General features: G+C 39.9%; 1 protein-coding gene across 3 annotated transcripts in view; it reads left to right on the top strand.

The window, feature by feature from the left end:
* The window catches only part of CRYZ (crystallin zeta), an 80,609-nt gene that overhangs the window by 30,987 nt on the left and 34,355 nt on the right, over positions 1-15,267 (top strand). The window contains exon 9 of one of the 3 annotated variants that reach the window (XM_035018263.1): positions 557-2,235. The exons of 1 other annotated variant lie outside the window; for it this stretch is intronic. In XM_035018263.1, coding sequence (XP_034874154.1) covers positions 557-604 — 48 coding nt within the window. In that variant the 3' untranslated portion in view covers positions 605-2,235. Of the gene's footprint in view, positions 1-411; positions 442-556; positions 2,236-15,267 lie in introns of those variants that run through there. One more of the 3 variants, XM_035018264.1, reaches the window with a different exon arrangement.

Raw genomic sequence — 15,267 nt, forward strand, 5'->3', positions numbered from 1 at the left:
GAACTTAGCAAACATTTATTGACTAAGTTAATAAATATTTATTATGCACTGATTTGTGGAATGTACCTTAACTTCTGCATGAATATGTATTCGGAATGCATTTGTAAAGTAAAAATTCCAAACACTGTGGTTTTACCAAGGAGTGGGGAATTTGCAACCAGTGGGTCCTAGCTCTGTGCCCGTTTTTGCTAGAGGTCCGTCAGAGGCTGACTGGGGGACAGGGGTGCGTGGAAGAAAAGCAGCAGCTGCAGGACCAGGGAAAGAACCACGGTCTAGACAGCTTTGGGTCCCCAGAAATACTTGGGGAAGAGTTTTCAGGGAGCTGATTGCCCTAGACCAGACATTGGACTCACTGAAATAATAGAATTTCTGTTATTACTATTACTGTGACTTCCTTTGCTTTCCTCCCAGCCCCTCAAATGTTGAGGACTGGGAAAAATTTAAGTTAACACACCTTTCTGAAGTGAGCAGAGAGTGAAGAAATCGCTTCAGAGCAGAGGTAGTTTAAAGTCCTTTTTTTTTTAACATTCTGATTATACCTGCTCTTTGCATTCAGTCCTTCGGTTCATCTCATCCCTCGTTGCTCTTCAGTCCATTAGCCTGAACCAGCCCTCACATTGCACCAGGCCTACGTGGTCACTGGAATACCCTCAACTAGTGAGAACCACCATCCTCGTACAGAACCACTCAACGAAACCTAACCCTGCATCAAACCTGTAATCAACCTCCAGTTTCCAACCTTATGGAATCGAGCCAGTCAAATGTAGCATGTGCTGCCGAGCCTTCTCCTCTCGTTTGCCCTTCAAACCCAGAACTTTCTGCCTGTACTCCTTCATGCCATTTATGTCCCATTTATTACCCTTTCTCCAGATACATTCAGAAATTAAGCGTTTGATTAATTATAAGATGATCTTTATATATCCCCGTGTGAAGTAATTGGAAGATGAGCAAGTCATTTTTCCCTCTAGAAGGTAGGTAGAATGTGGGAGTAGCTATGAATCAGATGTCACTCAAACCGTTAATGAAAGCAAATTGCTATAAACCACATGATGGGAAGGAACGTGGAATGGCTGAAGCTTAGTATGATAAGCAGTTGCTAATCAGGAGGAGTGAATATTTTCATCATTTGATTGAACTTTTTTGCCTAAATAGAATTTAAGCTTCTTGAGGTGAGGAATTAAAATCTAACACACTGCTGTAGAGGACAGGCATTCAAGTGTTTGAGGAGTGAAGGATTATAATGGTGGGTTAGGTTTTCCCACCTGTAAACTCTGCTATATCAGGTTCTATTTATAGTGCCATTTGTATTTATTATGATTATGTATTTTTAAACTTTTATTTTTCCCATAAAGACAACTTTTATTTTTTTTCTTTACATATCTGTTTTGGATATACCTTATCTAGATGAAGAGAAGACAAGGACTTGGAAAGCAGAGTATCCCTTTCATTACAATTTCTTTTTACATAAACTTTTTAAACTAGATTTAGATAACTCTCCTATCAAAGGAGAAGGGTTGTGCACCTTACAACAGGCAAAAAAGGCTTTTAGAAAATAAAATATTTTAAATTGACCCATTACAATTTTTCAATTTTCTTGAGTACATCGGAAAGTGGGGAAAAAAGACAGGAGGAGGGGAAAATGGTCCTTCAAACAACCTGACTGTAATAGCCTTAGTCAGGTTTAGTATACTATTTATATTGTTTCTCCAGACAGGTACAAAGGAGGTTCAAGTGCTCTATGTGCCTGCTTTGCCATACCTTGATATTACATATATATATATACACATATGTGTGTCTGTGTGTGTGTATATATTTAACTCCCAGTAATCCTGGCCAGTGTTTATCTAAACTCTTTGAAGCATATGAAGTCCCAGTTATGCAACATAACCCTGGGCAACCACAAACAAGGAGGAAGCACATCTCCCAGAAATAATACTTGTTTACCAAGTATTATTACAAATAATGCTGTATCCCAAGTATTAACACACACACACACATATAATGTATATTATGTATATATATTTAATTTGAAGTTTAAACTGTATTGCAGAAGAACCCACAGAGATATGTAAACATATTGGTACATTAACTGTAAATTGCAGATTTAACATTTGGATCAAGTACAAAAAAATTGGCTTTATATACCGTCAAAGCTCAGCTCTGGGTACCTGCCATCTTGCTTCAAAGAAAATCTCACTTTGGATGGTTAAGAGGAAAAAATCATGGAATTTTAAAGAAAATAAAAGTAAAACCTATCAATTAAAAGATTTGTTTTCCTTTATTATTTTATTTGAATGAAACAAGCATCCAAACTTCTAAACCTTATTTAATTTTAGCTTGAAAACCTTTAACAGCCTAATTCTTAAACTTATGTTCTAAATATAGAAAGTGCATAACACAGGTAAGTATTAATTTTTAAATGTCAATTCAACTTAGTAGGAAAAAAGCGATTGATGTGCTTCAGTAATAACTTCCACTTGTCTTTAACTTGTTTTATTAAAGCTTGCAATTCTATTTAATTGGCATGTAATTTAATTGCCACATAAGTTATTTAATTATATGCTATAAATGGAAAATGTTGTTTATAGGCAATCACATCTCTTTTGTTAAAATCTGGAATACTAGATCTCCCTCAATCTTGTGTTTGTTTATTTCTTCATGCTGATTAGTTGCATTGCATGATTGAGTTATATCACATATTTAATTGATTTTGCTATTGTTTATAATGGGGTATGTATGTGTGTGTTTGTATTTTTTATTCTTTTTTTTATTCTTATGTTAATCCCCATACATTACCTCATTAGTTTTAGAAGTATTTTTTATTCTATTTCAATAATTCAGAGAGCCAAAATTTAACCTACTTTATTAATGAAAACAAAGGCCCAGAAGTTTCCTTCTTTATGGAAGGTACAATGTCATGCTGTCCATCCAGCTCAGCATGCCTTACCCTCCACTCTTGCCCAATTCTAACCCATTACTTTGAAGGTTTACCTTAGGTGTTACTTCTGCTTTCAAGGCTGTTCTGACCCCACTAATAGGTTAGATGGTTTTTCTCTGAGTTCCTTTAGCAGAATAACTAATCAGAGTTAGACCTAGACCTGGTCTAGTCTTCCTTTTCACTAGTGTGGCAACCTTGGGCCTTTGTAAGCTTCAAGTTTCATGGTTCTAAACCAGGGATAATAGTTACCTTACTGGTTGTTCTAAAAAATATATTAGATGCATCTTTCTATGCCTTTGCACACTATTGGCACATAAAAAGCCTGCAAAGAAACTTAGCTCTCTTCCACTGAGTACTCAGTAAATATATGTTGAATGAACAGATGGATTACAGTTACCTGGTTTTTTTTCCCCCAGCCTTATTGTATAATTGACAATAATTATCAACTGACTTGTCTGACTCCCACTGCTTTGTTTACCCAAGGGTGGTCTTTTGTCTCATGAAAGGTAGAGAACAGTACCTGCCACATAGTACGTGGTTGGTGAATTGATAGAAGACCTCTAGCTTGCCCATCTGACTAAAAACCTAATAAATACTTCAAATAAACATCATTCATTTAACGTATTTGTTAAGCACCTACTCTGAACCAGGCACTGTTCCACTCCCTGGTTCTACATGAGTGACAGCCTGTGGTTTCATAGCATTTGGATTTTAGTGGAGAAAGGCAATGATAAACAAGTAACGTGGACTGTTGAGTGATAAGAGCTATACAGAGAACTAATGCAGAATAAAGGGCAAGAGTATATTGAGAGCAGGTGCTATTTTATGTAGTGTGATCAGGGAAACCTTCCTAGGAATGAGGGACCTAAAGGAAATGAGGGAGTCAGTGGTGCAGATAGATATCTGGACACAGAACTTTCCAGGCAGAAGGAGTAGCAGGTGCAAAAGCCTTGAGGAAGGAACATCCGTGTTGCGTTTCAGGAAGAGCAAGGTGCTCTGACTGGGGTGGAATGAGGGAGTGGGAGAGTAACAGGTTAACACCAGCAAGGTAACCGGGAGCCTTGCAGATCAGTGGAAATGTTTAGATTTTAAATCTGAGTTAGATGGAAAAAACATATCTATTAGCATTTGGATACAGAAGTAAAAACACTCCGCTACCCAAAGCTGAAAGTGGTTTATACAGGGAGTAAGTGCATGCCCTTGTCTGATAGTCGGTGGACACAATGTATTCCTTAGATTTATTTTGACAGCAAGGGAAATCATGGCCTCTTTTGCATTATATTTAATTTCAATTTATAATTATAGCTGTTCATCTAAAAATTTCAAACCTTCCTTTGAAAGCACATTATAGTGATCCAGATTTCCCAAGGCCCTGGGTGTGTTTTTTATGGGACTATTTAAGCACTGTTGATACAAATTAGTGTCTCTGGGCCCTTGTTTCCAAATTGCATTCATTAAATGTTTTCAGGTGCGATCAATATTTTTTGAAAGTCTCCAAATTTAGTTTATAAAATTGCATGCTTGGATTGTGGAGCAATTATCCTCTCATGTTGAGAAATATTTTAACTCTTTCCTAAGACCACATACAAAGAGAAGGAAGACATCTACATTAAAAGGTGGGGTTTTCTCTCTTTGTTTAAGGAAAAGAAATATTCCTTTTATTTTGGGCCGTATAAGCATAAAACACAACCCTTCTTTTTTTCTCAGAGTCCACATTTAAACGTGCTCTCATACTGGCTGATGATGCCCTTTCCTAAAACACTTTGTCCTCCACCCATCCACATTCCCTGCCCAGTTCAGGTTCTCTTCCATTTTAACTGCTTCCTACTTGACCAGAACTTTAACTATTCTTCCTCTCTCCCTCCACCCTGGAGCCAGGCTGATTTTTCTAGTGGAAAAATCTGATCCTATCACTGGCATGCTTACATCTTCCAATGGGTCCCTGCAGCCTGGATCATGGAACACACACTTTTTTTTTTTTTTTTAGACTTTATTTATTTACTTCAACAGAGAGAAACAGCGAGAGAGGGAACACAAGCAGGGGGAGTGGGAGAGGGAGAAGCAGGCCTCCCGCGGAGCAGGGAACCCGAGGCGGGGCTCGATCCCAGGATGCTGGGCTCATGACCTGAGCCGAAGACAGACGCTAACGACTGAGCCACCCAGGTGCCCCGGAACACACACTTCTTAAGCTAAGTTTCCAAAGCCCTTTGGGGTTGAGACCCTGTGTGGTCTCTAAGCCACCCCTCTCTCCATGCTCTGTCTTCTCCAGGTGCCTGAAATAACTTCTGGTCAATAAACACACACTCTCAGCCTCTCAGCCTTGCACGCTTGCTGTCCCCTTACTTTCCCATATGCGACACTTTCCCCCACTTCATGCCCACTTCCTACCTTATTGCCTCCCCAAAACTGCTCATCCTTCAAGACTTCAGCATCCCTGCCCCTGTGAGGCTGTCCTTGATCCACGAGGGCGGGTTGGCTCCGTGGGCCCCCGTAGCATCTTATGAACTCTAGGTGCTGACATCCTCGATTGCAATCTCTGTAGATAGGTGTGAAGATAAGAGAGATTTCTTCCCCCGGGGTTGGTTAGATTATTGAATGTAAGAATCATACCTTCCCCTGTCAGTAGCCCCGGGGCCTGTGGCAGAGCCTGGGACAACACCGGGTATTCACAAAAGATGGGTTTGTTGGAATAAAAGCTATCTGGGGGACCCTTGTCTGTTTTTTTGCTGCTGTCGACGAAATGCAGTTTGTTCCTCACCAGAAGGTGTCACACTAACTCTACGTTTTCAGCACCGTTTTTGGCTTTCCGGCTGTGCTCTAACATATTAATTGGGTTGTTATGGGAAGGAGATGATAATTTAGGCACTGTTTACAGAATAAAACTGATTTAACCTTCAGTTTTTCTGTGAACATTTTTTTTTTTTCCGAACCCAGCGTTCCAACTGAAATTGCCAAAGTAAAAAGGAAGACTTCAAATTCAAAAAATGATTAGAGCGAAATAAAAATTCAAGATAGGGCATCAAGTGAAGAACACAGGAAAAATGCGAAGCACAAAATCAACACCTCAGAATGGTAATGGTCCAATAATAGCTACAGCTACACAACTATTTCTTTCCATCTCAAGCAAAATGCGAATTTTGTTTGGTATTTGAGCAAAAGTGCTGAAAGGAAAAACAAGGCCCAGAAGGAAATGTGCCTTGTTTGTAGGGTCTCTTTAACTTTGAAGACCTCAAGATCCTGAGTAAAGAACTCTTAATCCTGGATCCATGAACATTATACATGCAACACTTTTATACACAGGACTGGAGGAGACGGAGAAGCAAACAGGAAAGGAGACATGAAGTATAAATACCCCTTGAAGGTACGAAGACGTAAGTGAAGAGAGGTTGTTTTTTAAAAAATAAGATAGAAAGTGCCCAGGTCCACATCGCTGAATACTTGCAGCTCAGAGCAATAAAGGAGGAAGAGAGTCCTTGGAATCAGAAGATCCGGGTTATGAACTCTAAAATGTACTGGCTGTGTGACCGAGGGCCCCATAGAGCTGACCTCTCAGGCCATCCGTGTTTCCAAACATAAAATAAAGCTTATCTCCAGGGTCATGAGCATCAAATAAGATAACTCCTATGAACACGATTCGTGTTCTTTAAAATGCTACATTAACATAAAGCAGCCTTACAGGAGAAAAGTCAAGGTAGCGTGTTTTGAGCGTTTCCCTGTGGCAGGTGAGTGCTGGGCACTACACATAAACACGACTTCGATTCCTTCCAGTGAGACGAAACTCTCTTCCAGTCAATGAACTGCAGCCACAGCCCCCTCCTGCCTGTGTCCCCTTTCTTTCTTGGCCCTGTCACCGTGTTCCAGTAAATATCCCTTAGATACGGAAATCATGGGTATTGTTACCCGCCCCTAAGCACTGAAGGGTCTTCACAAGGGGTGAGCTTTATTAGAACTGGTAGTGTTCAGCTTGCAGGTGCCTTGTGGTGGTGGTGGTGCTGAGTTAGAATTAGAGCTTCTAAGAAAGCTCTGGAGGTGTTTGCCAACAAATGCCTGGTGGAAGATTTCTTTTGAAGGAAAAAGACATAAAAGAATTTGCCATCAGATCAAGAATACATATGACTTTTAGGCCTTATCCGGTGAATAGACGAGACTGTGTTTTCTGAAGAGGTTTCTTCTATTACAGGGTAAAACCAATTTTGGAAGATAACACTTGGATACAGCAGGAAGAACCTTGCTTGCCCTGGATGTGCTCTCAATAAACGTTTACCAAATTAATTAAGATTAGTCCCTATACCTGACAATATTAGCAATCTATATTTCTAAGGTTATTGGTTTCAATACAGGAACAGAATTATAACTTGTTTAGTAGTTTGTGATTTTCATTCCAGAAAATAATTGGATTTGGACAGGCAAAATAGGTTTTCTTGGCGTGTACATATTTTTGGATGCACTGGAGTCAAGAGGGTTATTATTCTAATGAACATCATGTGGCCTGAGTAAAAAAGAAGTGGCAAAATAAATAAATAGTGAAGGAGTAAGGAAATTCCAAGATCTTACTCAGGTTAAGGTGTAGAAAGCAAACCCTTACAACAGTATGTGTCCTCAATTCGATCCTTTTATTTGTCCTTTGCCTTTATATGGGTTATATTTGAGGAATTCGCTGCTAAAGGAAACCGAATAATGCAAGAAATTAAATTTCCATCCTAAAAAAATTGTAGAAGTTTGGATCAGTATCACATAAACACTGTTGGAATATTAGCTAATCTCTGCAATGGATTATAACTCCCAGAGATTTTCTTGGGCACGTCTGCAAAATTTCATTATTTCCATGACTGTTGAACTGAAACTATCGCCAGTTACTAAAAAGACAGGGCAACTATTATGTCAGTTGCTGATTAGTAGCTCTACTCCTTGACAAGTTTACCAGTGTTGATATTTGATGTTTTCTGCAGAGTGGAATTAATGTTCTTCCAGGAGGCAATGGTAATGAACTAAACTTCACATCCACAGAGGAGACTGGACAGCAGGGTAGTCTTGCACTTTGGTCTTTATCTGTAATCAGATGCTTTATCTCCAAAAATCCTGTCTGTCAGGTTCCCCCAACTAAGCTGGATTTATTAATACAGGTTGTTACTTCTCGTTCTGATAATGAGCTGCTTTACACTTGGTTGCTCAAAGAACTACAGAAAAGCAGAGCAGAGGACCTGTCATTCGACAGCGGACTACACAGCAGTGGGAATTGGATATGGCTTTTAAGTCCATGCCATTGATGGTAATTTTTGGTTGCTTGCCTGATTTGCCTGGGGCAACTAAAAACATCACCTTAGCTTTATTCAGTCTAATTGTCAGCTTGTACAGAGGCGCCAAATTTGAGAAATGATTGACAACTGGGTATATGTCCTCAGGTATATGACCTTGTAGTTCATAGTCGTTAGCACTCAGTCACTCAGGGCTGGCCTGCCCCCAAAGACATTAGTGGAGGCCAGCCATCTGATGAGACCAAAGAGCTCTGGGAAGGAGCAGCGGCTCTTCCTCACCCAGGTGTCCACCATTCTTGTTGCATCATTGACCATCCCTGTGCGGGAAAAGCTGGATGGCTTAGGGCCTATTGGTGACCTTGTCTGACACCCATTTGTGTGCGGGGAGGTTCAGGCTGCACACCATCTGGCCTGATTTGGCCAGCAGTTTCATCATGTGGCTGTTCTCCCCGTTGATGGATTTCTCTGAATAGCAGAGTGTGTCAAGCATGAGCTAAGTAAGTAAAAAACAGTGTGTAAACCCTGATGTTGCTCATCACATTTCTTCTCCATCTGAGAGAGTTGTAAAGACTGCCTCTCTGTGACTTGTCTGTAATTTTAGGAAACACACGTGATTATAAAGTACGTTGCTATAATACCTATATATTACATCCATCACCTTTACAATCCAACCATATTTCAAACTCTGTTCTTTGTCCATTTATTCTTTTTAAACACATTTCCCCACACAGTGAAACAATCTTTCTGTGCCTGTCACTTTTTTCGGTGCTTCTAGTGCTCTGTTGTTTAACCAAACTTCTATCAAAACTAAAATCTATATGAACAAGCTGTCGGGGCTTGCATCTAAAAACAGGGCTGCTGTCAGGTGCACTGTGTACTGAAGGCTTATACCTTAGGGAAAGACAGTAAATTATACAGTAAACAAGACTTTTCCCCCAGTGTGAGGGAAAAAGCCCCGAGTCATGGAAGCACTCATGAGGGTCTTCTGGTGGTCTTCCCATCTCTGTCTTTGCTGAACTTCCCTTAGATCTCTGCTCCTTTCTAAGAATGCATCTTTCTTTAAAAATTATTTTCCTCTTTGGCTTTGAGAATTTTTGTTTACTCTTTGGGAAACATCTACTCCCTTCTACTGGGGCTGGAGTTGCCTGAGGATCCAGTGGCCTTCCTAGGTCTGTGACGATGTCCAGAAAGGTACACCCAGGAATTCCCGCAAGACAGGGAAGGGCAGCCTCTCATCCTTCAAACCCTGCTGAGCAACCTCATGTGGGGGCAGAAACCTTCACCCAGTCTCCCTTAGATCTTCCCACCAACATAGTTGTCTGTACTTTCTTTATCTTCAGTTGCCCAGTAGATACCTGCTGGCTCACGTGGAGACATAAATGCATGCACGGGCTGCCCACCACCTTTCTGTGAAGGACCAGCCTTCCTGCAGCCAGAAGCTAGAAGCCAGTGGGCAGATTTCTAACCACAGATAATTTTTGTTCAGCCTGATAATGTCCTGAAAATTAGAAAATTTCACCAAAAAATCTGGCTTTTTAGCTCCTTTGGAAAAATAAGATATGGCAATTCTAGAAAACATTTCTAGAAGGCAACGAGCAGCTGAACCCGGGATCAGCTGCCTTGTAAGACTGGACTTTTAGACTCGCCATGCAGTCTCATCTGCACAGGCCTGTCACTCCCTAGAGTCTTACATTTTTCTTTCTCCTTTTGAGTTTTTGACTCCTGGTTTAAAACCGTAAGGAGGAAAAAAAGCATTCTAGATTAAACATCTCTCTCAGAGTGGAGTTGGCAGAACTCATTAATATACAGAGCAGTGTTAGGTTTTTGTATTTCTATTCTCACTCCCTTTTTAAATTGTGGTTCTTGGATCATGAAGGAATAAAAAATAAAACAGGTCTTTACTGTACCATATACTCTCTGGGGCTATTTGCTTAGCTACACAAGACCTGAAAGGAGCTTTGAAATTTTCACATGTAAAGGTTGGATCAAGCACCTTATATAAGGCCTCATCCTCCTTTAGAGGGAAGGTGAAGGGGTTTCCTTCTTCCAGGGCTGGTGGAGGTTCATAGCAAATTGTCGCAGTCTCTATCCTAGAAGAGGCCTTGTAATCCATTTAGTTCAATATAACTCTATGTGAAGATCTCTAAGACATTTGATTCCCCTTCTTGATCATTTCTCAGGATAAGGAACTGTCTACCATCAAACATTGCCCATTCTATTTTGGAAACATTCTCTATAATATGGGTGTAAAGTATGCACTTATTCATAGGATTATTGCAATAGAGTCTAATTGTTGCTTGTTTCTAGAAAGTTCTTTCTTTTACTGAACCAAAAATCATCTTATAATTTCTCCTAATTATCTCCCATGAAACTTCCCAGTCTCTTCTCTCTTCTGCATCAAACCCTTTTAAACATTTGATGGCGCTGATACTTTCCATATTCATATCATGCTTAATTTAGATGTCACCAGTTATTTCAATGGTTTCTTCTATAAAATGACTTCCAGTGTAGTCCCTGTTTTAATAAACTTATACTTGAAAACTGCATTTTTATTTTTTTTACCTTCTGCAAATATTTAAGCTTTTTTTAATTTTTTGGAATGTCTCAAGTTTTTATTTAAATTCTAGTTGGTTAACATATAGTATAATAATAGTAATTTCAGGAGGAGAATTTAGTGATTCATCACTTACATGCAAAGCCTGATGCTCATCACAACAAGTGCACTCTTTACTACCCATCACCCCTTTAGCCCATCCGCCTGCCCACCTCCCCTCCAGCAACCCTCCGTTCTCTATAGTTAATAGTCTCTCTTATGGTTTGCCTCCCTCTCTTGTTTCTTTTTTTCTGTCCCCTATGTTCATCTGTTTTGTTTCTCAAATTCCACATACGAGTGAAATCATGTGGTATTTGTCTTTCTCTGATTTATTTTGCTTAGCTTAATACACTCTAGCTCCATCCATGTTGTGGCAAATGGCAAGATTTCATTCTTTCTGACGGCTGAGTAAATATTCCATTGTGTATATATACCATACCTTCTTTATCCGTTCTTCAGTTGATGGACACTTGGGCTCTTTCCATAATTTGGCTATTGTTAATAATGCTGCTATAAACATCGGGGTGCATGTGCCCCTTTGAATCAATATTTTTATATCCTTTGGGTAAATACCCAGTAGTGCAATTGCTGGGTCGTGGGGTAGCTCTATTTTTAACTTTCTGAGGAACCTCCATACTGTTTCCCAGAGTGCCTGCACCAGTTTGCATTCCCACCAACAGTGTAAGAGGCTTCCCCTTTCTCCACATTCTTGCCAACACCTGTTGTTTCCTGATAATTGCATTTTTAAATGTAACTCTTTTCTTTTGAAATGTTGACTGTAATACCTGGGAGTGAGTGAAACAGGCTTTTTCTATCTTAGTTTCAGCAGAGGTTCCATAGGCAGAGAATAAAACGGTAGGCGTCAGTAGGGCTGCCGAGGTGCACAACTAACTGCAGGGGGCACCATTCACATCATGGTATACAGGAGCCGTATACCCTGGAGTCCTGCATGACCCTGTGCGACTCTGCATGAAAGTTCTAGACACTTCCCAGAGAGAAGTGCTGGACACGCACATACGTGTCAGCCCATCACTTATTACCAGAGTGAAAGAAAGAAAATTCATTGCGAGAAGGAAGAAGCTGGTGGTGAGGATTTCACTGGAGAGAGCTGTGTGTTGATTTCGCAAACCTATCGTGGATAAGAGGGAATGCTTTCCCCTTAGCTTAAACCAGATGAGAAAGGCTTTTAGAGCACACCTCAGAGAGCTTTGACCTCGCTTCTGAATTTGGAAAATGCAGTGAATGATATATACATGGAGCTATGACTCGTGGAAGCTCAGTGTTCCAGATATCATCCTATCAAAGCAAAATATAGAAGAACTTGCACATCTGAGAATGTAAACCAGTATCACACTGATCTTTTTAGTTTTGAGATCACATTGATCTCAAAATTGCCTTATATTGAGTTTCCAAGCAACCATCCAGGTATTTCTCATACAGACTGTAATTCAGTTAGATATCTTGATATTGTAGATGTGCAAAGAATTTTTTGAGGTTAAATCAGAACCAGCTTGCTACAGAGGCAGATTATTCAACGTGGATTTAGAATACCTTAGTTTATATCTTACTGTCTTCTTTGTTGGCCAACCCATTAATCTCTTTGAGTCTCGATTTTCTCATCTGTGCCATGAGAATAACGGTACCGCCTCACCTTGCCCACCCTCAGAATTATGAGAATTTAACGAAGTAATGTGAATGGATTGTTAGCTCTTTGGAAGGACTCCATAAATGGTTCCCTTCTGCCTTCATGATGACACCCTCAATTTGTATCATTCCGAGATACCCTGCAGGGGACAGTATAACACAGGGGCTGAGAGCCATTGCTAAGGAGGTGTCACCACTTAAAAAGCAGGTGACTCTGGGCAAATTACTTCAATCCTTTGCTTCTCAGAAATTTTCTCTGCAAAAAGGGGGAAATAATAGTATTTGAGTATTTTAGCACATGACATTTCAAGTATTTTAGCACAGAGCCTGGCACATGGCATGGATCCAGTAACTTTTTAAAATTGTCATTACTGCTGCAACTATAAGGGTTTCTTATTTTCTTTGATGACAGGGCCTATAACTGTCCTCCAGAAATCTGAACAAAAGGTCACTTTGAAACACCCTTGACCACTGTGCTTGCTCTGAGGACAACTGAGTGCCTTTAATTTAGTCTGAAAATGATTGGTTGATTTCCAGCAGAGGGAGGTAAAGGGAGGAACGTCCACAGAATGCCATTTTGCTGGTTTCTCATTCATTTTGACCCACATTTTTTACTAAAATCTCTTGCCAATCCTCTGAGATGTATCCTCCCCAAAATTCGAGGTGTGCTATGTCCCCCAAAGTGACAAGGTTGCTTTGATTCAGTCACTTTTATTTCATTCATCAGCTCTTCCTTTTATTGAATTAATTAAAAAGTCATTTGTGTTTCTGCTGTGCTACTTCCCAGAACCTCTCTGGACTGTAGAGGATGACGTGGGTTATTAGGAGCTAAATTGCAAAGAGAGAGAAAAAGGTTAATTTAGGTTTGTCCTGGCCAAAATTTGGGATTTGGGATATAGCAGTATTTAACAACCTTTATATACATTTTTTTTAACTTTGTACTGGTAGAAATATTTATTGAAACAAATTCACAAATCTATATAAAATGCAGTTTATTAATGTCATAGATACAAAAATATTTTATTTGAAATTATTTTCCCAAATTATCCAAAGATTTGAGTTTATGGCTTAACACCATAACATTTTTAGATCTACTTTTTTTTCTTATCAATTCATAAGCATCAATAGTGGCCCTTGTAAATCATCATAAATGGACCAAAGCATATTGTACATTGTACCAATGTACAAATGTACCACAATGAAATGACCCATTATAAATTAGATAAAAAAGAAAAAAAAAGGAAAACTTATTTAGCTTTGGTCATCTCGCCCTCTGGAAATATATTATTTCTTCTAGACACATGGAAATCCTGAGAATAGCTTGCAAACCCATATTATTACCTTAATAAACCGTTAGGAGTTGGGAACCCCAGATTAGGAATTGCCAGGTATGGCTTTAGCCGGGATCATTAAAACCAAATCATTTAGTAGGAAAGATCTTATGTGTATTGAAGAAAATGATGATTTTAAACTCCAAATGATTTATTCCTTTCTTATTTGTTTCTTTAAATCTAAGGTGTTTATCTTAATTACTAACATACTATAACTAAGTTTTCACTTATTTAGAAGTGAAATAACTACTTTTAGGGGAGGAAGCAAGAGCTCTGGATCAGAAAGATCTGGTTCCACTTACAAGTTGGTCGACATTCAATGAGCTAGTAAACCTCTTTGAGGCCTGGTTTCACCATTTATAAAAAAGATCAGTAACACCTAACTTACAAGATTGGTTTGAGGATGAGAGAGGATGTATGTATAGAGAAGATAGTGACTGGCTCGGTGTAGGTAGTTCTTAAGATGTAGATTATTATGAAGACGAACAAGTCACCATATTCTCAGTGCTCACTATATACCAGGCCTCCGTCATTTTCTGATGAGAAGACTGAGGGATAGCTACTATCAGTAGCTTTCCCCAAGTCATGGAACTATTATATAGCCTATTCATCACTATAGTCCAGCTTTGCTGTGATAACCAACAACCCCCAGATCTCGGTGGCTTTAAATAGCAAAGGTTTGTTGCTCATCTGTGTTCCTGTCCATCTGGGGTTTGGGGCGGGGAGGCGGGGAGGGGGGCTCTGCTCCATGCTGTCCTCACTTGGGAGAACAGGCTGAGGAAAGTGCCACCATCTGGAAGTCTGCTGGTTGCTGGGCCCAGGGGAAGACAGAGAATCGGCCCAAGCTCTTAAAATAGTCTACCCAGAAGTGACAGATCATTTTCCACTCACATTTCATTAGCCAGAGCAAGTCCTATGGTCCTGCCTAACTTCAAGATGATGGAGACGTGCCAGCCTCTCTTGTATCCTGAAGTGTACAAGAACCAGACGTTGGTGACCAGGAACACCTTCCACAGTGCCAGAATTCCAATTCAAACCCAGGTCCCCGTCTTAAACATGGACAAAATAGGGGAGCCGGAACCTCTTACCTCCTCTTAAAGCTGTTCTTTATAACATGGCCATACTGGTACATCTAAAGAAAATGCTCACAATTTACAATATCACCTAGATGTGACCGCTCAAGTCCAAGTGCAAAGGCATGAAGCCAAGCAAAATGAAGGGGATTTATGGGTTTTCTACTTTTTGTGATTATGGATAATTGGAACTGAGTGAGTACCTTCCATTTAAGACTTTGCCTCTTTCTTTGTCATTTAGTTGCCTTTTAAGTCAGTAAAGCTGCATTTTCTCCTCTTGACCTCCTGTCCCTTCTTGCTGATGCTTCTCTACATCATGGCAGACCCCAGTGTTAGCAACTTTGCTTCCCCTTCAGGGAGTCTGCTTCTCCCTCTGACCCTCCTCCCTCTCGTGCTCTCTGTCTCTCATTCTCTCTCTCTCAAATAAATAAAA

Source organism: Mirounga leonina, unplaced genomic scaffold, assembly GCF_011800145.1.
Source record: "Mirounga leonina isolate KUSES-001 unplaced genomic scaffold, KU_Mleo_1.0 Mir_173, whole genome shotgun sequence".
Lineage (NCBI taxonomy): Eukaryota > Metazoa > Chordata > Mammalia > Carnivora > Phocidae > Mirounga > Mirounga leonina.